This window comes from Saimiri boliviensis, chromosome 6 (assembly GCF_048565385.1).
Source record: "Saimiri boliviensis isolate mSaiBol1 chromosome 6, mSaiBol1.pri, whole genome shotgun sequence".
Classification (NCBI taxonomy): Eukaryota; Metazoa; Chordata; class Mammalia; order Primates; family Cebidae; genus Saimiri; species Saimiri boliviensis.
The window spans coordinates 118201923-118226602 of NC_133454.1; the positions used below are offsets into that span (position 1 = coordinate 118201923).

Here is a 24680-nt window from a genome sequence, read left to right on the forward strand (position 1 = left end):
TGAAAATGAGTAAACCATTTTGGAATGTAAACATTCTTTAATTTCTTAAATATAATTTAAATCTCATTTCCGGTTTTTAATCACAATAAAATTTCTTTAGTTTTATTTTGAAACATAAGGAAATATAGTATTTGGCTTTAGATGAAAAATTGACTCATGGAATAATTCTTATAGGTCTTTCAGGTTAGTACATTATATAAATGGAGCCCTCTTTTGGCACTTGAATCCAAGGCTAGGTGGAAATGAGCCAAATCTGGATCGAGCCCTTGCACTGGTGCTTTCCTGTTTCTCTTTTATATGGTTAGGTGTGGTATAGTAGAAAGAATACAGACTTTGGACTTAAATATACCTGTGTTCATTTCCCTCCACAACTTTTAATATGTGAGCTTTGGAAAGTCAGTTACTTGGTTTTTTATCTTAAAGATAAGAATAATAAATACTTGACAGGGTTATGATCACTGATTTTTGAGAAATTAAAAAAAAAATTACCTGGCAGTTAATATTTAGGATTTGTTAGTTGCCCAGAAGAAATTTAAATATTTGAAGAGAGTTGCGAAGACCTTTACCTTTAGTATCTTCCCAACTTATCAACCAACCACACCCTGTTTCACCCTACCATAAGATATTAGCATTGATAATGTTAGAATGGCTCTTCTAATTTAAAATGTTTTATGGCAGTGGCTCTCATCTTTTGGAATTTGATGGTTTGGCTTGTTTTAGTAGTTACCTCTGGCTGTAGGATTGATATGAATCCTGCATATTTCATTGTTTGCTGTCTAAAAGAATTAGAAGAAAACATTCCTGCCAGTAGTATCAATCTCTCTCTCTCTCTCTCTTTTTTTTTTTTTTGTTTGTTTGTTTTGAGATGAGGTTGTACTCTGTTGCCCAGGCTGGAGTGCAGTGATGTGATCTCTACTCACTCTGGACTCATGGCTCCCTCCGCCTCCTGGGTAGTTCTATGGTCTTGGCCTCCTGAGTAGCTGGGACTGGTGTACATCACCACACCTGGCTAATTTTTGTATTTTTAGTAGAGAGAGGGTTTTTCCATGTTGGCCAGGCTGGTCTGGAACTCCAGGCCTCAAGTGATCTACCCACCTCCGCCTCCCAAAGTGCCGGGTATAGACTTGAGCCACCACGCCTGGCCTAGTATTAATCTCTTACTGTCTCAATTCATAGTATCAACCAACCACTCTTACTTGATACCTCCTTCTTTCAAGAATGTCCAGTTGGCCCTTGAACAACATGGAGGTTAGGGCCCCAACTCCCCCTCACAGGCAAAAACCTGCATTTAACTGCCCAAAATCTTTACTAATAGCCTACTATTGATCACAAGTTTCATCAGTAACATAAAGTCAACTAATTCATATTTTGTATATGTATTATATCCTGTATTTTTTTTTTTTTTTTTTTTTTTTTTTTTGAGACGGAGTTTTGCTCTTGTTACCCAGCCTGGAGTGCAATGGCGCGATCTCGGCTCACCGCAACCTCCGCCTCCTGGGCTCAGGCAATTCTCCTGCCTCAGCCTCCTGAGTAGCTGGGATTACAGGCATGCACCACCACGCCCAGCTACCTTTTTGTATTTTTAGTAGAGACGGGGTTTCACCATGTTGACCAGGATGGTCTCGATCTCTTGACCTTGTGATCCACCCACCTCGGCCTCCCAAAGTGCTGGGATTACAGGCTTGAGCCATCGCGCCCGGCCTATATCCTGTATTCTTACAGTAAAATAAGCTTGAGAAAAGAAAATGTTATTTTAAAAACCGTAAGGAAGAGAATATATTTACTTTTTATTAAGTGTCTCTAAGGTCTGTATCCTGTCTTCTTCACATTGAGTAGGCTATGGAGGAGGATGAAGAGGCATTACTCTTACATCAGGTGTGGCAGAGTTAGAAGGAGTGGAACACTTGGTGCAACTTTACAGAAATACAGTTTCTGCCTGAATTCTTTTTTGCTTTTTCATTTTACAAATGTTTCTACACTTTAACCATTTGCTTTAGTTTCAGGGCAGGTATCATAGAAGGGTTCCTGTCATAAAAGAAGTCAAAAGCAATCTTGAATAGTTGGAACCTTTCTGCCAGAGTTTCTAAGTTTTAAATATTAATTTGTTTACTGGCATTGCTTCTTATATGTTGTCTTTCTCATCTTCTGGCACCTGTTCAAAAGCACTCATCTTCATCATGTCATCTTCTGTTAATTCCTCCTCTGTGGTGTCTGCACTTGAATTTATCCAAGATGCATATTTTTAAACTCTTCACCACCACCACCACCCTGCCACCACTTTTTTTTTTTATATTCACAATGTCTTTCATGATTTCATTGATTGACTCTGCCATAAATCCTGTGAAGTCATGCAAAACATTTGGACACAATTTTCTCCAGCAGAAATTTTCTTTAACAATGTTGGCATCTTCAATGATATGATCTTTCCTGTTCCTTTCTGTAGACTATCCTGTAATGAGACTTAAAGCTTTTATGACCCCTTGATCTGGAAAGTGAATCAGAGACATTGTGTTTGACCGGGCAAGTAGACCACTTCAACACCTTTGATGTTAAACTCATGAGGTGACCAGGGGCATTGTCCAATATCAAAAGAACTGTAAAAGGCAGTCCTTTACTGACAAGGTGTACTTCCTCACTTCAGGAACAAAGCATCAGTGGAACCAATCTAGAAAATGAGTTCTTGTTTTCCTGGCTTTTTTGTTGTACAACCAAAAGACTGTTGGCTTTTCTCTTCAAGGCTCAAGAGTTAGTAGCTTTATAGATAAGGGCAGCCCTGATTATAAACCTAACTGCTTTTACACAAAACAGTGAAGTTAGTCTGTTCTCTCCTGCTTTAAATCCTGGTGCGTGCTTCTCCTCCTTATTAATAAATGCCTTTCCTGGCTTTTTTTTTTCCAGACTAGGGTAGTTCGCATTAAAAACTTAGGCAGATATTCTTTCTCAACAGTTTTCTTAATGGTGTCTGGGAACTTGTCTGCCGCCTCTTAGTCAGTAGAAGTTTCTTTTATTGTCTTGACATTTTTAAAGCCAAATCTTTTTTTGAAATTATCAAACCATTCTTTGCTGGCATTGAATTCTTCACCTTTCTTTTGCTTTAAGTGGTCATATAATGACTTGACTTAGAGTCTGTAGGTATGCCTTTTTTATGGCAGTTCTGTACCCACATAAAGGTTGCATTTTGAATGTGAGATAAAAGTATTTTGCAAAACCTGCAACATTTTTGGACCTGCTATGGTACATGCAGCGATGGCATCACAAATTTCCTTTTCTTCAGTACTTTTTATGTTGGATTCATTTATCTTAAAATAGTAGGCAACTGCAGCTACACACCTCAATCTTCTATGCTTATCAAACATTCCAACTTTTTCTTGTAATACCATAACTTTTCTCTGCTTTCTTGGGAGCACTTCCAGTATCACTGGTGGCAACTCGTGGGTCCCATAGTGTTATTGAAGGTTTCAGGTATTGCTCTAAGCCTAGTGAAAAATGAGTTAACTGAGAGAGATTACTTTTATTGTGACACTAAATTCACTCAGGTTATGATTGTTATCCTCGCGATAGTTTAAGAAGATGCTTGAAACAGTTGAGCTCACTGCAATAGCAACAGGAGATAGCTATGAAATTATTAGAGTAGTGTAGTATGTACTGAGTTAATTTTATGCAGCTATTCAATACTACATCTTTATGTTTCTTTACATTTCTCTGGACTTTGACACCCTATATAGTCTTAAGACTTTGTGACTGTAAGTTTTGTTGAATTTTAACTTTTTATAATTGTGTATTTTATGTTAATGTCATCAGATAGAGTGGCATCTATGTAAAGTTTATGCATTCATGACATACCTTAATTTTTCAGTATTTCTAGACTACACAGTGTATCTGTAAGTTTTTCAATATGTCACGAATCTCCAAAAAATTTTCTTACATATTTAATAAAATCTGCATATGAGTGGATCTATGCAGTTCAAACCTATGTTGTTCAAGGGTTAATTAACTGTAGTTACGTTCACTGTGCCTGCCTGTTGTTCATGCAGTGACTAGCATGATGTCTTCCTTTACCTAAGTTATTAGGGCTTTTTTCTCTTATTATTTACATATCAAGGAACCTCCTCAAAGTTAGCTGCTCTTGTGAGAAACAGCTGGAAATTGTCTTTGAAGTACCACACAGAAGAAACTTGGCTCTTTTCTTATCTGTGTATGATTGTTTATGCTAATTTATGGATTCTCCTTCAGTTGTCAATTTCTATTCCAGAAACCTAGAGGTACTTTTGTGCCCGCGTATGTGTGTTTTGAGGTGAAATTCACATAACAAAATGGTAATAAAAAATTGAAAGCATACAATTCAGTGACGTTGAGTACATTTACAGTGTTGTACAGCCATCACTTCTATCTAGTTCCAAACATTTTTATCACTACCAACAAAGAAGACCCTTGTACCCATTAAAAGCAGTTATTCCCCCTTTCCCTTTGTTCAACTGCAACAAAAATGAATCCACTTTCTGTCTCTGTGGATTTACCTATTCTGGATATTTTATATAGTTAGAATCACACAATATGTGGCTTTCGTTTTTAGCATCGATCATATAGCATACTTTTAAGGTTCATTTATATTGTAATGTGTTAATACTTCATTCCTTTTTATGGCTGGATAAAAATTTTCACTGTATATGTATATGACATCTTGTTTATCCATTCAGTGGTTAATGGATATTTGGGTTGTTTCCAAATTTGGCTATTGAGAATTTTGCTTCTGTGAATGTTCATATGTAATAAGTGTTTCTTTGAATAGCTGTTTTCAATTTTTGATGTATATACCTAGAAGTGAAATTGCTGGATCATATGGTAATTCTGTGTCCAAGTTTTTCTTAACATTTTTCTTAGGTTTTCCATAAGTAATGTTTTTCTCATTAGCTGCCTCATTGTACATGTCCACCAGCAATATACAATGGTTCCAAATTTCTCTACCTTCTCACCAACACTTCTTATTTTCTTTTTTTTATTGTTTTTAGTAGACATTGTAGTATGTGGGAAATGGTAATATCATGTGGTTTTGATTTGCATTTTATTAATGACCGATGTGAAGTATCTTTTCATGTACTTATTGACTGTTTGTGTATCTCTGGAGAAATAAAATAATAATTTGTTCAGATTCTTTGCCCATGTTTTAATTGGGTTGTTTGTCTTTTTCTTGTTAAATCAAAAGACTTTATATATTTTAGATAATTAGACTTTTGCCGGATAGATGACTTGGAAATATATCCTCCCATTCTGTAGATTGTCTTCACTTCTAAGCATTTTTAGTGCTAGCTCCTATGTTTAGGTCTTTGATCCATTTTGAGTTAATTTTTATATATGGCATGAAGAAGGAATACAGCTTCATTCTTTGCATACGGATATTCATTTTTCTTAGCACCATTTTGTTGAAGAGACAATGGTTTCTCCTATGGAATGGTCTTTAGCCACCTTCTTAAAATCAGTTGACCATAGATGTGTAGATTTATATCTGGACCTTTAATGCAGTTAGTTGATTTAATTATTAGCCTTATGTTGGTAACATGTTGTATCGATTACTGAAGCTTTGTAGTTTTTAAAATTGAGAAGAACAAAGTGCATCTTCCAACTCTGTTTTCAAGATGGCTCTGGCTAGTCTATATCCCTTGCATTTTCTTGTGAGCTTCAGGATCAAGTTATCAGTTTCTACCAAAAAGGGAGCTGGGGTTTTGATAAGAATTACATTTAATCTGTGGGTTTATTTTCAGAGTATTGTCATCTTAACAATGTTTCAGTATTTTATTCTGTTGTAAAGGTCATCATTTTCTTAATTTCCTTTTTGTTGATTGCTAATATAATTAATGAATTTTATGTGTTGGTCTTATATTCTGGCACTTTGAATTTGCGTATTACCTTTAACAATTTTCTTTTGTGACTTCTTTAGAATTTTCTATATGTAAGGTATTTTCATCTGCAAATAAGAGATACAGTTTTACTGCTTCCTTTTCACTTTGGGTCCCCTTTTTTTTCTTGCCTAATTGCTTGGCTAGAACTTCCAGTACAGTGTTGAATGAAAGTGAAAAAAGAGGGCATCCTTGTCTTCTTCCTGATCTTAGAAGGGAAGTTTTGTCTTTTGCCACTGGGTATGATGTGAACCCTTGGGTGTTTGTATGTGCTCTTTGTCAAGTTAAGGAAGTTCAGTTCTAGTCCCAGTTTTTGTGTGGTCTTGTCATGAAAGTTTAATTTTGTCAGGTTCCTTTTCTGCATCAATTGAAATGATAGTGTATTTCTTCCTCTGTTTATTAATGTGTCATATAACATATATATTTTTTAATGTTGAACCACCCTTATAATCCTGGGACGTGTCCCAATTGAGCATAGTGTCTAATCTTCTTAATATGATGTTATATTTGGTTTGCAAGGGATATTGGCTTATAATGTGTGTGTGTGTGTGTGTGTGTGTGTGTGTGTGTGTGTGGTGTCTTTGTCTGGCTTTGTCTTTGTCTGGCTTTGGTGTCAGAAGAATGCTGTGTTTATAGGATGAGTTGGGAAGTGTACCATCTTCTATTTTTTAAAAGAGTTTGAGAAAGACGAGTTAATTCTTTAAATGTGTGGTAGAATTCAGCAATGAAACCATCTGGCAGCTTCTGTCTCTTTTATTGGAAGCTTTTTATTTACTGATTCAGTTGTCTACTTGTTAAAGGTGTGTTCATCTTTTCTATTTCTTCTTGAATTGTTTTTGGTAATTTGTGTCTAAGAAGTTGTTGATTTCATCTATGTTATTTAATTTGTTGGCATACTATTCATTGTGTTTTCTTATGTTTATTTCAGTGGTAGTGTCGCACTTTCATTTCTGTTTTCAGTAATTTGGGTCTTCTCTTAGTTTAGCTAAAAGGTTATTGATTTTGTTGTTATGTAAAGAACCAACTTACTTACTTTATTCTGCTAGCGTTGGGTTTTCTCTGTTCTTTTTTTCCTAGCTCTCATGAGTAGGATGTTAGGTTATTGATTTGGGCATGTGATTTTATTTTCTATTTTAATGTAGCCATTTATATCAAATTTTCCTCTGAGAACTGCTTTCACTGCATTCTCTAAGTTTTTGGATATTTTTTCATTTTCAGTAATCTCTAAGTATTTTGTAATTTTCCTTGTGATTTATTCTTTGATTAGTTGGTTGTTTAACAGTGTGTTAATTTTCACATATTTGTGAGTTTTCTAGTTTTCCTCCTGATACTGATTTCTAGTTTCATTCCATTGTGGTCAGAAAATATACTTTATGTGACTGCAGCCATTTTGAATTTATTAAGACTTTTCAATATGTCTGTGTCCTGTCCTGCTCCCTCCTGGCCCCACCCCAAGGTGGAATCTCACTCTGTTGCCCAGGCTGGAGTGAAGTGATGTGATCTCAGCTCACTGCAACCTCTGCCTCCTGGGTTCAAGTGATTCTCCTGCCTCAGCCTCCCCGAGTAGCTGGGATTACAGATCCATGCCACCACACCCAGCTAATTTTTGTATTTTTAGTAGAGATGGGGTTTTGCCATGTTGGCCACGCTGGTTTCAAACTCCTGACTTCAGGTGATCCTCTCATCTCACCTACCAAAGTGCTGGACTGATGGGCGTGAGCCACTGTGCCTGGCCCAACATGTCTGTTTTTTAATAATATGTCTAATTTTTTAAATACTGCTTGAGTTCTTTCCTTATCAAACTTCTGACTGGTGTTTGGTTCTGTTATTGAAAGTGGGGTACTGATGTTTCCATTTTTGTGATTGTGGTATTAACTATTTTTTCAATTCTGTAAATCTTTGCTATATATGTTACATGTTGGTCATACGTATGTATATACGCATACACACATTTCAAGGTGGGGGAGAGGGAAGGGGCCAATGTTAGCTATGTATAGGTTTATATATATTATATTTTCTAGATTGATTGACCTTCTCATCAATGTATAGTGTTCTTTAATTTTCAGCTTAGAGGACTCCTGATAGCATTTTTTATAGGGTAGATCTGCTAGTGATAAGCTGTTTTTGATTTTCTGATAATGTCTTAAAGAATAGTTTTGGCAGCCGTAGAATTCTTGCTTGACAATTTTTTTTTCACCCTTTCATCACTTTGTTATCACACTGCCTTCTGACTTCCATGGTTTCTCATGAGAAATAGGCTGTTAATCTTGTTGAGCATTCCTTGTTGCTGATGAGACACTTCTTGCCAGTGAGTCACTTTTTTGCTGTTTTCATGGTTCTTTGTCTTTCTACCAGTTGATGATAATGTGTCTGGGTATGGATGTCCTTGATTTATCCTACTTGGAGTTAGGTAAACTTCTTGTTTGTATAGACTTTTTCCCCAACAGTCCTTCAAATATTCTTTCTGTTCATTTTCTTCTCTCCTTCTGCAAATCTGATTATGCATGTGTTGATGTACTTAGTGGTTGTCTGAACAATCTCTAAGGCTTTATTTATTTTCCTTTATTTTTTTCTTTGTATTCTTCAGACTGGATCATCTCTTTTGACCTATCTTAAAGTTCACTGATTCTTGTTTTTCAAGTCGGTTGTTGAAGGAAATCCTTTAGTGAATTGTTGATTTCAGTTATTACACGTCTCAGCTTCAAAATTGTTTTTCTCTTGTTCCTTTTTTTTTTCTTTCTTTCTTTTTGTGACGGAGTTTTGCTCTTGTCACTCATGCTGGAGTGCAGTGGTGTAATCTCAGCTCCTGCAACCTCTGCCTCCTGGGTTCAAGCAATTCTTCTACCTCAGCCTCCCAAGTAGCTGGGCTTACAGACACATGCCACCACAGCCAGCTAATTTTTGTGTTTTTAGTAGAGACGGGGTTTCACCATGTTGGCCAGGCTCGTCTTGAACCCCTGCCTTCAGGTGATCTACCTGCCTCAGCCTCCAAAAGTGCTGGGATTACAGGCATGAGATGCTATACCCTGCTTCTTGATATTCTGTATTTGTGAGTCACATTTCTTCTGATTTCCTTTAATACTCTGTCAGTGATTTCTTTAGCGCTGATTTTCTTTAGCTCATTAAATATTTTTTTTTTTTTAACTTTTATTTTAGATTCAGGAGGTACATGTGCAGGTTTGTTACTGGGACATATTGTAGGATATGAGATTTTGGGTACAAATGATTCCATCACACAGGTACTGAGCATAGTACCCAATAGTTTTTCAACCCCTCACCCCGTAATCACCAGTTTCTGTTGTTGCCATCTTTATGTCCATGAGTACCCAATGTTTAGCTCCTACTTCTGTCTGTGTGGTCTCTAAAGGCTCTGGTCCTTTAGCTTATATTCAGCAAATGATATGACAGAGATTTCCTAAATGTCTCAGCTCACCTTTTTCTTGATTCATTGCTCACTTGGATTTTTTTTCTTCCCTGATTTGTGAGTAAGCACTCAAATTTTGTTTTGTTTTTGAGACGGAGTCTTGCCTCTGTCACCAGGCTGGAGCACAGTGGTACAGTCTTGGCTCACTGCAACCTCTGCCTCCCGGGTTCAAGCGATTCTTCCGCCTCAGCCTCTCGAGTAGCTGGGACTACAGACACGTGCCACCACACCCGGCCAATTTTTGTATTTTTAGTAGAGACAGAGTTTTCACCATGTTGACCAGGATGGTCTCGATCTCTTGACCTCATGATCTGTCCACCTTGGCCTCTAAAAGTGCTGGGATTACAGGCGTGAGCCACTGTGCCCTCACTTGGCTTTTATAACCTTTATTGTCCAGAGTTTCCACAAAGTTGACTCTGAAAGTTTTTGTTCATGGTGTGTGTTTATTTCTGTGGAGGGACATTTTTGCTCTCATTATCTGATGGTTTGTGTGTGTGTTTTTTTTAAAGACTAGATTTTTAGGTGCTGGGAGTGGTGGTATTCAGTAAGATAGGCTATTATGCTTTTTTAAAAAAAATCAAATTGGCATTATTTATCCAATGAGTAAAATCCATGGTATGAGAAGTTGTAGGTATACCATCCTTTCATCATGAAGAAGAAAAGAGCTTTGTTGAGGACAGAAGGTTATGGAGTAGGTTCAGAGTCCAACTCAGTACATTTGGGTTAAGGAAAAAAATGTTGTTTCTATTATTAAATGTTGTAATACTTCACAGGTGGTGTTGACTTGTTCTCTTTCAAGAAATTTTTTTTAAAAGTAGTCATGACCTACATGTAAAAGTCCTTGATTATTAATCTTAAAACCTAATTTCTAAATCTAGATGTCCTTATCTAACCTTGTGATTTTGAATAAGCTTCTTTAGCCTTCTAAATACTTTATGACTAAAACTTAATGGATTGTACTTAGATTGAATGGTCTTTGAGGTATTTTCACCTGTGTTAATGTTTTATTTTTCTATTAAAATAGCTCAGATAGGAGGGTGATGCAATAATGAATTGAAAAGACACCTGTAAGAAAATGCACAACTGATTGAATAATTACGATGGTTTAGAACTGGTCTTACTGCTATTTGTCTCTGTTTCAAAGTAATTTCATTACTTCAGTATATTCTCATGCAACTTTCAAAACAGTGTCAAGCTAAAATATCCTATAGTCACTACATTGCTCAGATAGGAGGGTGATGCAATAATGAATTGAAAAGACACCTGTAAGAAAATGCACAACTGATTGAATAATTACGATGGTTTAGAACTGGTCTTACTGCTATTTGTCTCTGTTTCAAAGTAATTTCATTACTTCAGTATAGTCTCATGCAACTTTCAAAACAGTGTCAAGCTAAAATATCCTATAGTCACTACATTGCTCCATAGTAAACTGTTTTTTAATGTTAAACAAGAATGTTGCCATACTATATATAGTTTTGTGTCTTATACATTTAACAATATCTTTGCTGATAATTCGATATTATTTTTAACAGATACCTCTATATAGTATTCCATCATAGTAAGATATCATGGTTTATTTAAGCACTTTACTTTTGACAGAGGGTTAGATTATTTCTGTTCTTTGCTGTTATTAACAGTTAACCTCCATGTGCCAGTTTATATTTCTAGGGTATATACTTAAAGGTGAAATTACTACACATTTTTTTGGACCTTCCCTATAAGTACTTACGAATTTCTTCCCTAGAAGTACTTAACAAATTTCTTGTATATCTTTCCAGAAGTGTTATTATAGTATGTAAGAGAGATATATATATCTTATATATATGCACAAATAAATAATTGATGAAACCAATCCCCCTTTGAATGTTTAGTTTTCTACTCTTCTACTACTTAAAAACACTGCTATACATTAGTCCTTTATAAATATAATTTCAATTTTGTAGAATAAATTTCTGGTAGTTGAACTTCATGTGGAAAGGTATATATATTTATAATTTTGATATATATTGTCCAATTGTTCTTCATAGAGGTTTTCTAATACCATATCTGTGTATTAGGGTACCTGTTTTCCCACAGTCTTGCCAGTATAGTATGTGTTCAAACATTTTGATCATCCCCAATATGATAGATAAAAATGGTGTCATGCTCTTGTTTTCATTTGAGTCTCCCTCATTCTGAGTGGATTGACCTTTTGTTGTTTGTCCCTATTTCTCTTTTCTTTTCTTTTCTTTTTTTTTTTTTTTTTTTGAGACAGAGTCTTGCCTGTTGTGCAGGCTGGAGTGCAGTGGTACAATCTTGGCTCACTGCAACCTCTGCCTCCCGGGTTCAAGCGATTCTCCTCCCTCAGCCTCTCCTGTAGCTGGGATTACAGGTACACACCATCACACCCAGCTAATTTTTGTATTTTTAGTAGAGACAGGGTTTCACCACGTTGGCCAGGCTGGTCTCGAACTCTTGACCTTGTGATCTGCCCACCTTAGCCTCCCAAGGTGCTGAGATTACTGTCATGAACCACTGCGCCCACTCTGTTCCTATTTTTGTATTGGGTTGTTAGGCTTTGTTTCTGGTTGATTTTAACATGTGGAAAATGGTTCTTATGTATATCTTATGACCAGAAATTTTGTTTTATTATTGGGCTTTTCCCATTCTACGTTTATTAAAGAATCTTCTATTGTTAAAATGGGCTCACTTCTAATGTACTACCTTTATATAGGTCTAAGTAATTATTCCAGGTATGAAAGCCAGTTTCTGATGTTAACTTTTTAATTACTTAAACCGCTCAAGAGAGGATGACCTACCGTACTTCATTCACTGTTAAAACATGACGAAATATAGGATAACAATAACAGATTTTGTGTGTCCTCCTGTACAGTATCTTATAGAACAACTGCAACAGAATAGCATCGGAGCTGGACCTCACCATGCAGTTGCTGTATAGATTAGTTCAAATTTATGGTGTGGTTCTAAGAAAAACTCTCAATTAGGATGAAAAGCATTCCTGTTTCGGAATTCCTCCTTAGTAATTTGTTATGGACTTGTTTGATTGTAAACAACATCTAGATCTATGGTTCTTTCTTATTGGTGCCTCTTTAGTTCTGCTGGTCACCTCTTTGGGACCAATTAATTTAGTTTTGTTTTGTTTTGTTTTGTTTTTTTAAACTTAAATCTAAAAGCTAGAATTCCATGAACCCAGTTACTTAAGTGTATTTTGCATAGTTAGCATTGCATTTTTAGAAGATAAGGCAGCATAAAACTACTACTTTGCAACATAAAGTAATTTCTTTAGCATGTTGATATTAAGGATAAGTTTTATCTAATTTTTCTCTCATTTTTTCTATTATTTCAGTAAAACTCTTTAGTTTTTTTTTCTTTGAAAATATTTAATTTATCCCTAAGTAACTGTATCTACAATTAGATATACAGGAATGGTTATTGGTTAACTGTAAACTTAAAGAGAATGGTATGTCTTTTTATTTAGATCCCAAGGAAGAAAAAGAGGAAGAAGAAGATTCTGCCCTCCCTCAGGAAGTTTCCATTGCTGCATCTAGACCTAGCCGGGGCTGGCGTAGTAGTAGGACATCTGTTTCTCGCCATCGTGATACAGAGAACACTCGAAGCTCTCGGTCCAAGACCGGTTCATTGCAGCTCATCTGCAAGTCAGAACCAAATACAGATCAACTTGATTATGGTACAGTACAACTAGAATATGGCTGTTTACTAAATAGTTGCTGTTTTTTTAAATGTAGTGTTGAACATTTGTCTTAACAGCTTAGCTGTCAGGGACAGGTATGATGGTGTAGATAGTACTTCTTTGAACAATTTTCAGATATTGTGTGTAATTACCCCATGCCATAATTCGATTTGCATTTCTTGACTGCAGAGAGAAAATATCTCATATCTATATAAATAAAATATCGTTTTGGCTTTATTTTTCTAGATGTTGGAGAAGAGCATCAGTCTCCAGGTGGCATTAGGTAAAAAAAATTAATTTCATTTTTAAACCTTTGGGGACATAGCATAATCATAGTAAATGATTCAGAAGTTGCTTCCAGTTGAAATGACTTTGAGCTGTAAGAGAAAATAACTTGCATTTTTGATACGGCATTTAGATTCTCTGTTGATCTTGTTTAGAACTTAAACCATGTAATCTAGTTATACATCTTAGAAATCATGTCTTGAAGTTTGGGCTTATTCCATGGTAGGCACTAATGTGAAATACGGGTGTTTTGGCCAAGGTTTTGAGATTTTATTACAATCTTCTGTCTTAAGTTGTGATTTATCTGTTGATAGGTCTTTCGATATAGCAGATCACCAGACAGTATTACAAAGTCAGTTGTTTATTAACTTTTAATGCCATTGAGCCGTTATCATCCTGTCTTTATTTAATAAAGTGAAAGCATATCTAGGATTTATATATTTTTAGTTTCAGTTATTATTTTTTGTGATAAAGCAGTGAGATTTCAGTCCAGTTAGGTCATTAGGATGAAAATGCTGGATGACTTTCAGTTTTTGGCTACCTCTTAATTACCAAATAAAATCCCCTCAGATATGATTCTGAAAACCAGAATGTCTCATTTCTATTTACTTATTTTTAGTAGCGAAGAGGAAGAGGAGGAGGAGGAAGAGATGTTAATCAGTGAAGAGGAGATACCATTCAAAGATGATCCAAGAGATGAGACCTACAAACCCCACTTAGAAAGGCATGTCTCAGATTTTACTCCAGACACGTCAGTGAAATAGAAGTAGGAAAGCACTGTTGAATGCTTTTATTTTTTCTGTTGCCAAACTAATGGGTATAGAGTTAACTTTAAATGAGTAATTAATTATGCACTTGTTTTGTGAGTCTAATATCTTACCATATCCTGATATAATCCCCTCTCCCATTTGTAGAACTTTGACTATATCCAAGTTTTTATGAGTCTGTATCTTTTATCTCAACAGGGTATCATAAGTTGCCTGAATACTTAGAATTTTTTAACTTACTGTCTCATTTCTCTTTACAATTATAGTGAGATTTGATTTACAGGCATCTTTAGTCCGGGGAGGGTTCATTCCATGAGCATCATATACATATATTTAGATTATTACTATGCATGTGAGGAATGATTGGTAAGAAATTACATTTCATGAACTGAGGATTGTAGTTTTATAGCTAATAAATGATAACTCTAAGCTTTAATTTGTTGTCATAGTCTTCCTTGAAAGGATCTTTTGTTTAGTGTTGAAATGCATTTCTGTTTTCAGGGAAACCCCAAAGCCACGGAGAAAATCAGGGAAGGTGAAAGAAGAGAAGGAAAAGAAGGAAATTAAAGTGGAAGTAGAAGTGGAGGTGAAAGAAGAGGAGAATGAAATTAGAGAGGATGAGGAACCTCCGAGGAAGTGAGTAGGCAGTTATTAAAAATGGAAATCTAACAGATTTTGAAACCACAAGTGGAAAAAAGGGTGGGAGTATGAGGAAGGACGTTGACATGCATGCTTCAAAATATGTATTTTTTTAACTTAAAAAAGATCTGGCCTCAAATAGCTGACAATTTCACTGGAGGAGAGACTCTTAGTAAAAAATGTTTAGGTTTTTTTAGTTCTGTTGCAAGGAGAATGTATTTTATATTCTTAGAGTTTTTAGATAATACATGTTAACAACTCTATAATAATACATTGGGATTTATCTGAGTCTTTCATAATGTTGCATAGTTTATGGAAGGCATATATTTAATCTGTGATGCAGACTGATTTGAAAGTGAAATTAAGAGTAAAATCTTGTTTGATTTGCCAGATGATGTCTTTGGCTTTATGTATTCTTGATTATCCTTTGCCACTTGTTCTTTGGCTGTGTGTGTGTATGTGTGTGTGTGTGTGTGTATTCAGCCACCTTCACTCTGTAAGTTTTAATTCAGGATATGTCTACTATTACTCTGTCTTCAATTATAGGAGAGGAAGAAGACGAAAAGATGACAAAAGTCCACGTTTACCCAAAAGGAGGTGAGGAATTTTTACCCCTACTATTTTGTACTTTATCCCAGTACCAGGCACTTTACTCACACATTTAGACTTCATGATAATCCTTCAGGAATGGCTATTTAAAACTTTCACCAAAACTTCACTAATGTCCTTGATACACAAGTATTATGTTCTTATTTTCATTATAAGGTCTTGCAATTTCCAAAAATCTTTAATAGTTTACCTTTTGGGTGTGGTTATTAGTTTATTTGTGTTACTTTTTAATTCTATCAGATATTTGGTAATTATTGGTTATTTCTAACACAAATTCTATGTAATCTGTATACTAGTTCAGAGATTTTAATGCTTCCTACTATAAAATAGCTATTCCCCATAGCAGTTTGAGTCAAAGGCCACTGTGCAGAGTGCCACTTTTCTTTTGCTAACTTTTCTTCTGCATTTTGATAATAGAAAAAAGCCTCCAATCCAATATGTCCGTTGTGAGATGGAAGGATGTGGAACTGTCCTTGCTCACCCTCGCTATTTGCAGGTTAGTGAAGTTATATAAGAGCCTTTCAGATTATATCCCATTACTTGTTCTTGCATCACGAGACTTTAATTCGTTGGCTTGTGTAGGCTTTATCATTGACATGTAATGTCAAGAAAAGTCTTTTTAAATGTAAAATGATGTTAACCCATTTATGCCTAGTGTTTCGTTATTAGAACTCTAAGCTTGTGCAAGTTATTTATATACTACTACTGCTCAAGAGCATCACCGAGGTCTGATTTTTCAGAAAAATCATTTGCAACCTCCAGCATAAATGGGTTAATCACTGTTAGTCCATTTGTGCTGCTATCATAGTGTACTGGAGACTGGATAATTTACAAAGAGCATACATTTATTTATTAACCTGTGATTCTGGATACTGGAAAGTCCCAGAGCATGGTGCCCACATCTCACAAGGGCCTATTAACTGTTAGCCCATGGTGGAAGGGCAAGAATGGGCTGAACTTGCGTTTGTAACATCCACTCCAGTGATAATATAAATCCATTTATAAGGGTAGAGCCCTTAAGACCTATAGGTCCCATCTTCTAACACTGTCACACTGAGGATTAAGTTTACAACACATGAACTGTGGTGAACACATTCAAACTCATAGTACCTTCTGTTTAAAAAAAAATAAAAAAAGTGACTAAGAATCTGAGCCCAAATAGAGGACTTTTCTTAGAATCTTGCAATATTACAATAATTCTCAATGTAGTGTAAATCTGATATGAGATGATTGTAACAGCATGCCAAGACAGAAGTAACAGATTTCATTTTAAATTGATTTAGAAAAAAAGTAAAATTAGAACTCAAACCTGTGATTTCTTAGATTCTGTGTAGAATGAATAAAAGAGTTTTAGTTCAAGTTTTGTTTTTATTTTTCTTGAGTAGATTATTACTATTATTATTATTAATGAGTTAAAGATACAGCTTATATTTAGGTCTGGCAGGCAACATGAAAGCGAAATAATGCTTAGGAAATATCTGATCTTCAGCAGCAAATAAAACATGACACTAGGGCCTTACTTCTGGATCGTGGTTCAGTTACAATAGCTGCTCCTCCTTTGCTGTATGTCATTTGATGCTCTAAAGCACAGTACAATATATGATCTCTTATCACCATAACAACACTGTGAGATAGTTATTGTTATCTCTGTTTTACACATGAGAACTGGAGCTTGAAATATTTATCTCCTAAGATCACAAAGGCTAGTGAATTACAGACCCAGATTGGAAACCAGGTCTGTATATGTCCATGGCCTATGTTCTTAGTCATTTTATTATACTCCCACACTATCCATGTGTGAAATCTAAGTATTTGGTTTTCCTTAAGTATTTTTAACTTAGCAAAGACAAGTACTTTCAAAAAGCCTTAATTTTTTTTTCCCCCCTTTTACTTTCTCTGTTTTAGCACCACATTAAATACCAGCATTTGCTGAAGAAGAAATACGTATGTCCCCATCCCTCCTGTGGACGGCTCTTCAGGCTCCAGAAGCAACTTCTGCGACATGCCAAACATCATACAGGTACTTTTTAAATGTTTTTATCAAGTAGGTAATTGCACTGTACTTTAGTTTTACATGTTGGTAATGATAATGTTTTTCTAACATAAATCTTAAAAGATTCCATAGTAAAATGTGAGAGAAAGATATGAAAATGTAGTAAGACAAATTTTACGAGGGATGGACATACTAGGACTTTCAAATTTTTATCCTTTGACTTCTTGAACTTCTATGACCAGGATGATGATCTTTTATTGAGCATTTATTCTGTGTCAACTGTGGACTAAAATACTTTATATATGTTATCGCTAATCAGTCTATTCAACACCACTAAATTGGTTTATATTGGTCTTATTTTACAGCTAAGAAACCAGAAGCTCCGCAGGATTAAGTACCCTGTCCATGGTCACATAGCTCGTTTTTAGCAGAAACATAATTTTCTGCTGCTATTGAAACTGTAAAGGCTAGCTATTGAATTTGCATGTAGGCTCCCACAGGAACTGTCAAAAAGAGATGCTGAGTATATGCAATACCTATTATAGAATAGACTCAAATTCAGTTTATTTGTAACCACTGACCATCTCAGTGCAGTGTACCTAATAGGAACAAATTGGGTACATACCACTGAGTATGTGCCAGACACTTTATAATTACATAATACCTTCTCAACAATCTTGGAGAGTAAGTCTAGGAATTCTGGTTGTAGAAATATGTCTTCTGCCCAAGGTTATACTGATAAATATATTATCTCCTTCATTTACTGTAGGCAAGTTACTTTTCAACTTTTCATTTTTCCTTCTCTGTGTATTAAGGATATCAGTATCAGTTATTGTAAGGATGAAATGAGATAACATATATAGTGCTGTTGACTGCACAGAGCCTGACAAATGGTAGACTTTTCACAATACCAGGATTGAACTTGAATCTTCATCACTCCAAAGTCTAGTTTTCTTATACCATGTTTCTTCAGAGTTATTTCCATAAGAAACAGTTATTTCTGTTTCTTGATAGGTACTGCAATTTCTCTGTTCCTTCTGCTCCCCGTTAATACTGTTTTATGCCATAGAAAAGTCATTTCTGACAACTACTTCAGGTTGTTTTAGTTAAATTTTTTTTCATAGCCTATGAAAAACTTCTATAAATTCAGTCTATTTCAAATATTCATATTTGGTTACTACAGTTTCACAATGTTAGTTTTCCTTCTGCAAATTAGTATATACAGACTTTTTTTGCAAATATAATTTATTTAGCAAAGAGATGCCCCACCCAGGTTTGTCCTGCTATGGAACTGGAAGTGTGGACATGACCTGGGAGATGCTAAGAGTTTCCTAAGTTAGAACTGTGCATTTTTAGACCTTGCTATATAAAGTATGTAACACAGACCAACCAGCATTGACATCAGTTGGGTTCTTATTAGAGATACAGAATCTCAGGCCCTGCTTCATACCTGCTGAAGCAGTACATACATTTAATAAGCTATCCAGGTGATCTCTAAGCTGTTTGGAAAGGAGTATAGGATTAAATTGGATACTGTTCACCTTGTAACTTAGAATCATGTTTTCATTCTGATGAATTCTAGTAATTTGAAGCAAAAGGAGTAGAAAATGTAGTGTCATTAATTTAGCAAATACATATATTGAGCACCTCTTTGTCCATAGGCTTTGGAAACAAGTGGCAAAGAAATGAATAAGTACAATGCTCCTTTGCCGCATAGATTCCACACCATGTTACCACGTTCATCAAAAATCCTGTATAATGGGGTGGAGGGTGTTGTGAGTGACAAAGGGAGGTAGTTGAATGGTGCAGAAGATGGGTAGGAAAATAAGGTAAAGAAGTACAGGAACCATTTACATTTATTTGACAACAGCATCTCCAGTCTTTTGAGTAAAGTTTGTTTATCTTGGGTAACATTTTTTAAACTGGGAACAAGGTATGATTACCTCTGGATCAGTTTCTATACAGTGCCAAGTTCTTGTTTTTTTGTTTTTATTTTGTTTGAATGCCAGATTCTTTCTGTGTAAGCATTCAGTTTTCATGGTCTTTGAAAAGAAATTGTTTTAAGGAATAAAATATATGGAAAATATAGTTTACTTGCTAAACACTTTGTCCAAGACCTGGATTAGTGATAAAATTGAGAAAAGTATTCCAGTTTTCAATTTTTATCTAGTTTTGTTTTTTTAAAACAGGTTCTTACGCTACTGAATGTTTGGATTTTTTTTAAAGCAATATTTTTCTTTTTTAAATTTTGTTTACCCAAAGTGTTTGTACATTGAAAGCAGCATTGTTTTTACTCTAAATTACCTGCCCCATCATCTACTTACTTATTGTAATGTAGGGAAAGTACTTACAGGGTATGTAAAAAGAACACCAACAACAGTATTTTTCTTCATAGATCAAAGGGATTATATCTGTGAATATTGTGCTCGGGCCTTCAAGAGTTCCCACAATCTCGCAGTGCACCGGATGATTCACACTGGCGAGAAGCCATTACAGTGAGTATTATTTACTGGTGAACATCTGGGTGAGAAGGATATATGTCCTACTTGAAGGTTTGCCGCTTTGCAAACGTTTTAGTTGCACTGCTGTTTACTTTCATAAAATAGAGCGGATGTTGATTGGGGGCATTAGTGGCCCTTTTCTTAGTTTTCCTTTATTTTTCAAGCAAACAGAAGAAAATCAGATGAGTTTTCCATCTAGTAACATTTCCTAATCCTTCAAAAGAAGTATGTTACTGATAATTGTATTTATATGTGAGCTCTGAATTCTAACCCTGAGTAAGAGCACTCTTTATTTCTCTGTTGGATCAGTCATTTCTTTTTCTACTCTCCTTAGATGTGAGATCTGTGGATTTACTTGTCGACAAAAGGCATCTCTTAATTGGCACATGAAGAAGCATGATGCAGACTCCTTCTACCAGTTTTCTTGCAATATCTGTGGCAAAAAATTTGAGAAGAAGGACAGCGTAGTGGCACACAAAGCAAAAAGCCACCCTGAGGTGCTGATTGCAGAAGCTCTGGCTGCCAATGCAGGCGCCCTTATCACCAGCACAGATATCTTGGGCACTAACCCAGAGTCCCTGACACAGGCTTCAGATGGTCAGGGTCTTCCTCTTCTTCCTGAGCCCTTGGGAAACTCAACCTCTGGAGAGTGCCTACTGCTAGAAGCTGAAGGGATGTCAAAGTCATATTGCAGTGGGACGGAACGGGTGAGCCTGATGGCTGATGGGAAGATCTTTGTGGGAAGCGGCAGCAGTGGGGGCACTGAAGGGCTGGTCATGAACTCAGACATACTCGGTGCTACCACAGAGGTTCTGATTGAAGATTCAGACTCTACTGGACCTTAGTGGAAAGGAAGACTTTGGGCATAGAACAGCTCAGACTTTGTATTTAAAAGTTAAAAAGGACAAAAAAAAAATCTAAAGCATTTAAAATCTAGTAAAATAACCGAAGGGCCTGCTCTTTCCATTGTGGATCACAGCACACACATACATACACCCTCCAACCCCCATTCCCTGTTCTCCCTCTATTGCCCCCCTTATAAAATTCATGTTGTCTTTACCAGAAAGGTAGACAAAAAAGAAGCAGCAGCAGCTCTTAAAGTGAGGGTTATTCTCATACTCAGTTCCAGCCATCAGCAGACTTACTGCTCCTTGGCAGATCCCCCTTCCAACCTGTAACTCTGATGTGCTCTGGATCAGCTTTTAATAGTATATTACTGTCTTCTAAATCCCTTCTCCTTCTCTACTGCTGCCCTGTGGTTCTGGCTCCTTCCCATTGCGGCACACATTTTCAAATACCATAGAATTCTAATCTCCAGAGGCTGGCAGCTTGACTTGGCACTTTAGGGCCCCTTAGCAGGGTGAGCTGTTAAAACAGCACACATCTCTCATCCCCTCTTCCTTTTCCCCCACTGGGTTTCTGAAAGGAAGGATATATGTGGGGACCACCTCTCTCCTCTTTGATCCCAGCATCTCAGTCCCCCCTCCCAACCCTCCATATGGCTCTCAATGGTGCTCACTTGCTGGAAGCAGGCTCCCAATAGGGAGGGGGCTGCCCTCTACACAGTCTCTTTGACTGTAAGACAGGGCTCTGTATCAGTGAGACAATGAGAAAAGTCCCAGGCTAATGGCGGAAATTTGCACTTTGAACATGTGTGTTTTTGTGTTGTGGAACCTGAGATTCCTTATTTATTAACAGAAAGTCTGATTTTTTTTTTTTTTTTTTTTTTGAGTCTTTGTTGCTATATTTTGTGGGGCTGGGAGAGAGAGAGATTAGATAATTTTGACGTGGGATCCCTTCCATAACAGGTACTTTGAAGGCAAGACATAGGGTTGAAGAAGCACAGCCAGCCTCTGAAATCATAGCTTTCCAGTGGCCTTTAAAGAAAGCTGGTCCTCAGCACTAACAAAATCACTACAATAGCCTAGTGCTTTTTTGGAAGCCTTTTTAGGGAAGAATGTTAGGTTTGTGGTAACTAGTATGCTCTTTGAGATATTTAGAGCATTAAGACTTAGGAATTTCTAGAGGATGAGGAGGGTTGTTCAGAATCTAAATTACAGATAGAAGATTCTTGTTAATTTGTCTCTTTTGTTATCCCTACCATTTCCTTATATTTCCCTCATTGGCCCAACTCTGGCTCCTTGCTTTTTGTTTTTTTTGCTTTGCTTTATCATCAGTTCATTCTGGCTCCCAGTTAGTGAAGGACACTGCTGTTAGTGAAGCCTGTGAGTCCTAAAGTTTTAAGTCAAAGGAAACTGTTCTGTTTCCCCTTCAGTAACACTTAAGAAGAGGAAAAATTTTAATAGCCAAAGTTAATACTGCTATATAATAACTGCTTTGGCTTTCACCTAAAATTCTGGGAATCATAATTTCCTTGGAATAGAGATTTTGTTGGGGCATGGATTGCTTATTGCTGTTCACTGGAGAGAAAAGCTAGTGTTTTTATACAAAGTCTTACCCCCAGAAGCCCAAAATCCTATTTTGGCTCATTTTTAGGTAAAGGGCAGTTCCTATCCTGTGTGCCTCAGAAGCTGGAATTGAAGGCTTACCCTGTTCATTGTTTATTGTCAGAAATGCATGATGGCTATTGGAAAAAATGAAGTTTTTCCGGGGGGTAGGGGGGAAAGAACAGCTTGTTTTTCACAAACATGGTTTATCAATTTTTTTAAAATACTTTTTTTTCCCAAAAAGAGGATTAACAAAATGTCATTTCTGAAAGAGGCTTACTTTACACCCACTAGTGTCGGCAGTTGGGATGCCAGGAAATAGGGAGTGAAACACCTACAATCAGCAGTCTGAAATGCTCTATTGTTTCTTTTCAGAGTGTTGCAGATTTGCCATTTCTCCAATATGGGAATAGAAAATGGAATAAAGATAGAAGGGATGTAGAATATGCTTACCTGCCAACAGTAAGGCTTTGGAATTGACTTTGGTATATTGAGTAGATTTGAAAATACAAGATTGATTGGATGAGTCTACAAAAACGTTGTCCTGATCTCCAATCCCTTTTATACTGTTTGACTAGCTAGCATTTATAGTCCACTCTTAGCTTTTTTCTTTGTCGCACTTATCCTTTGTCTCCTTAAGTTTCATTTGCAGTGGTTAGTCATCAGATATTTTAGCCACCTACACAAAGCAAACCGCATTTTTTGAGATCTTTCTGAGATGGGAAAAAATGTATTCTTCTTTCCTATACCACTCTCCCCTCCCCACAAAAAAAACAACTAGTTCTACTAATTAGAAACTTGCCGTACTTTTCCTTTTCTTTTAGGGGACAAGGGCCTTCTTCATAGCTACCATTTGTGTACAATGAATTATTGCAGCAGTTTGCAATACTAAAATATTTTTTATGGACTTCATATTTTTCCTTTTGATAAAGGGATGCTGCATAGTAAAGAGTTGGTATAATTAAACTATCTCAGCCCTTTTCCTGCTTTCCTTTCTGCTCCATATGCATCATTGTCCTTCCAAGGAGCTCGTTTAATCTTAAAGTTCTACATTTCATACTCTTAGTCAAATTTTGTTACCTTTTTAATAACTCTTCCCACTGCATATTTCCATCTTGAATTGGCAGTTCTAAATTCTGAAACTGTAGTTGAGATAAAACTATTTAATATTTTTGGGGATGTCTACCCTCTTGTTTGTGGTTGCCCAGGGTTCTTTTGCATAATTGAGACTCCTTGATATGCTTCAGAGAGTTTGACCAAACACTGGCCATGGCCATGGGAGTACTGGGAGTAAAATAAAAATATTAAGGTATAGAAAAGCATCCACGTAGAGCACTTAAACCTCCTTTGTACCTCTTTGGGGAAAAAGTATAAAGAGTATACTATCAATCTAACTAAGGTTATTATAGTCTGGTTGTTTGAAATACCATTTTTTTCTCCTTTTGTGTTTTTTCCACTTTCCAATGTACTCAAGAAAATTGAACAAATGTAATGGATCAATTTAAAATATTTTATTTCCTAAAAGCCTTTTTTGCCTGTTGTAATGTGCAGGACCCTTCTCCTTTCATGGGAGAGACAGGTAGTTACCTGAATATAGGTCGAAAAGGTTATGTAAAAAGAAATTATAATAAAAGGGATACTTTGCTTTTCAAATCTCTGTTTTCTCTTAATCTAGGTAAGGTATATTAAAAATAAATATGTAAAGAAAAATAAAAGTGATCTTCATGGAAGCAACTTGTCTTCCTTGGTTGTAGTTAGTTACAGTTATCCTAGGGGTGAAACATATGATGCTGCTAAGCAAACCAAATGCTCTCAGAACAAGTGTTATGCGGGGCATACTATTGTTTGCTTTTGTTGAGAATCAGGTGGTTAATGTTTTACTGTTTAGTTCTTGATTTAAAATGCTGAAATGAAATATATGATTCTGTTATCATTCAGTAAACTTGGAAATCTTGCTGTTTTGACAACTGCCTTCTAGGAAAAGTGGTCATACTAACCTAGTAGATGGAACATTAAGGATTCTGTGAGGTTAATTTTATCCTGATAGTGACAAAACCTTGATAGCATTTGATATCAGTACTTTTTCTCAAAACTGAATGAATGTGTCAAGTACTGATTTTTTAAAAAAAGGAAAAACTATGATCCTTCTGCCTTCTAAGTCCTACTGTAACTGCTGCCTCTCACATCTCCCATTTATCGTTTACTTTTGTAACTTTGCTTCTAAGATGGTATATGTTTCAGCTTATTGGCAATATCTGTGATATAAATGATGAAAGCTAATTCATTCATTTAGGAATGAAACTTTCAGCCCTTACCCAATAAGTGTCATTCTCCAAGTTAAATGCATTATAGACTGACAGCTCTCCAAATACCTTTTAATTTTTTTATCGTCATTTCAAAGCCCAGTTCTCTTAAGAACCATGTGAT

The 24680-nt window shown here is 36.0% G+C and overlaps 1 protein-coding gene across 3 annotated transcripts in view; it reads left to right on the forward strand.

Annotated features, from left to right (window-relative positions):
- Window positions 1-24680, forward strand: part of ZFP91 (ZFP91 zinc finger protein, atypical E3 ubiquitin ligase) — a 90846-nt gene that overhangs the window by 18235 nt on the left and 47931 nt on the right. The window contains exons 3-11 of one of the 3 annotated variants that reach the window (XM_074401497.1): window positions 12800-13009; window positions 13259-13295; window positions 13917-14021; window positions 14566-14700; window positions 15250-15300; window positions 15730-15808; window positions 17218-17332; window positions 19701-19800; window positions 20141-20513. In XM_074401497.1, coding sequence (XP_074257598.1) covers window positions 12800-13009; window positions 13259-13295; window positions 13917-14021; window positions 14566-14700; window positions 15250-15300; window positions 15730-15808; window positions 17218-17332; window positions 19701-19800; window positions 20141-20513 — 1205 coding nt within the window. Of the gene's footprint in view, window positions 1-12799; window positions 13010-13258; window positions 13296-13916; window positions 14022-14565; window positions 14701-15249; window positions 15301-15729; window positions 15809-17217; window positions 17333-19700; window positions 19801-20140; window positions 23907-24680 lie in introns of those variants that run through there. The other 2 variants (XM_039470520.2, XM_039470521.2) reach the window with 2 other exon arrangements.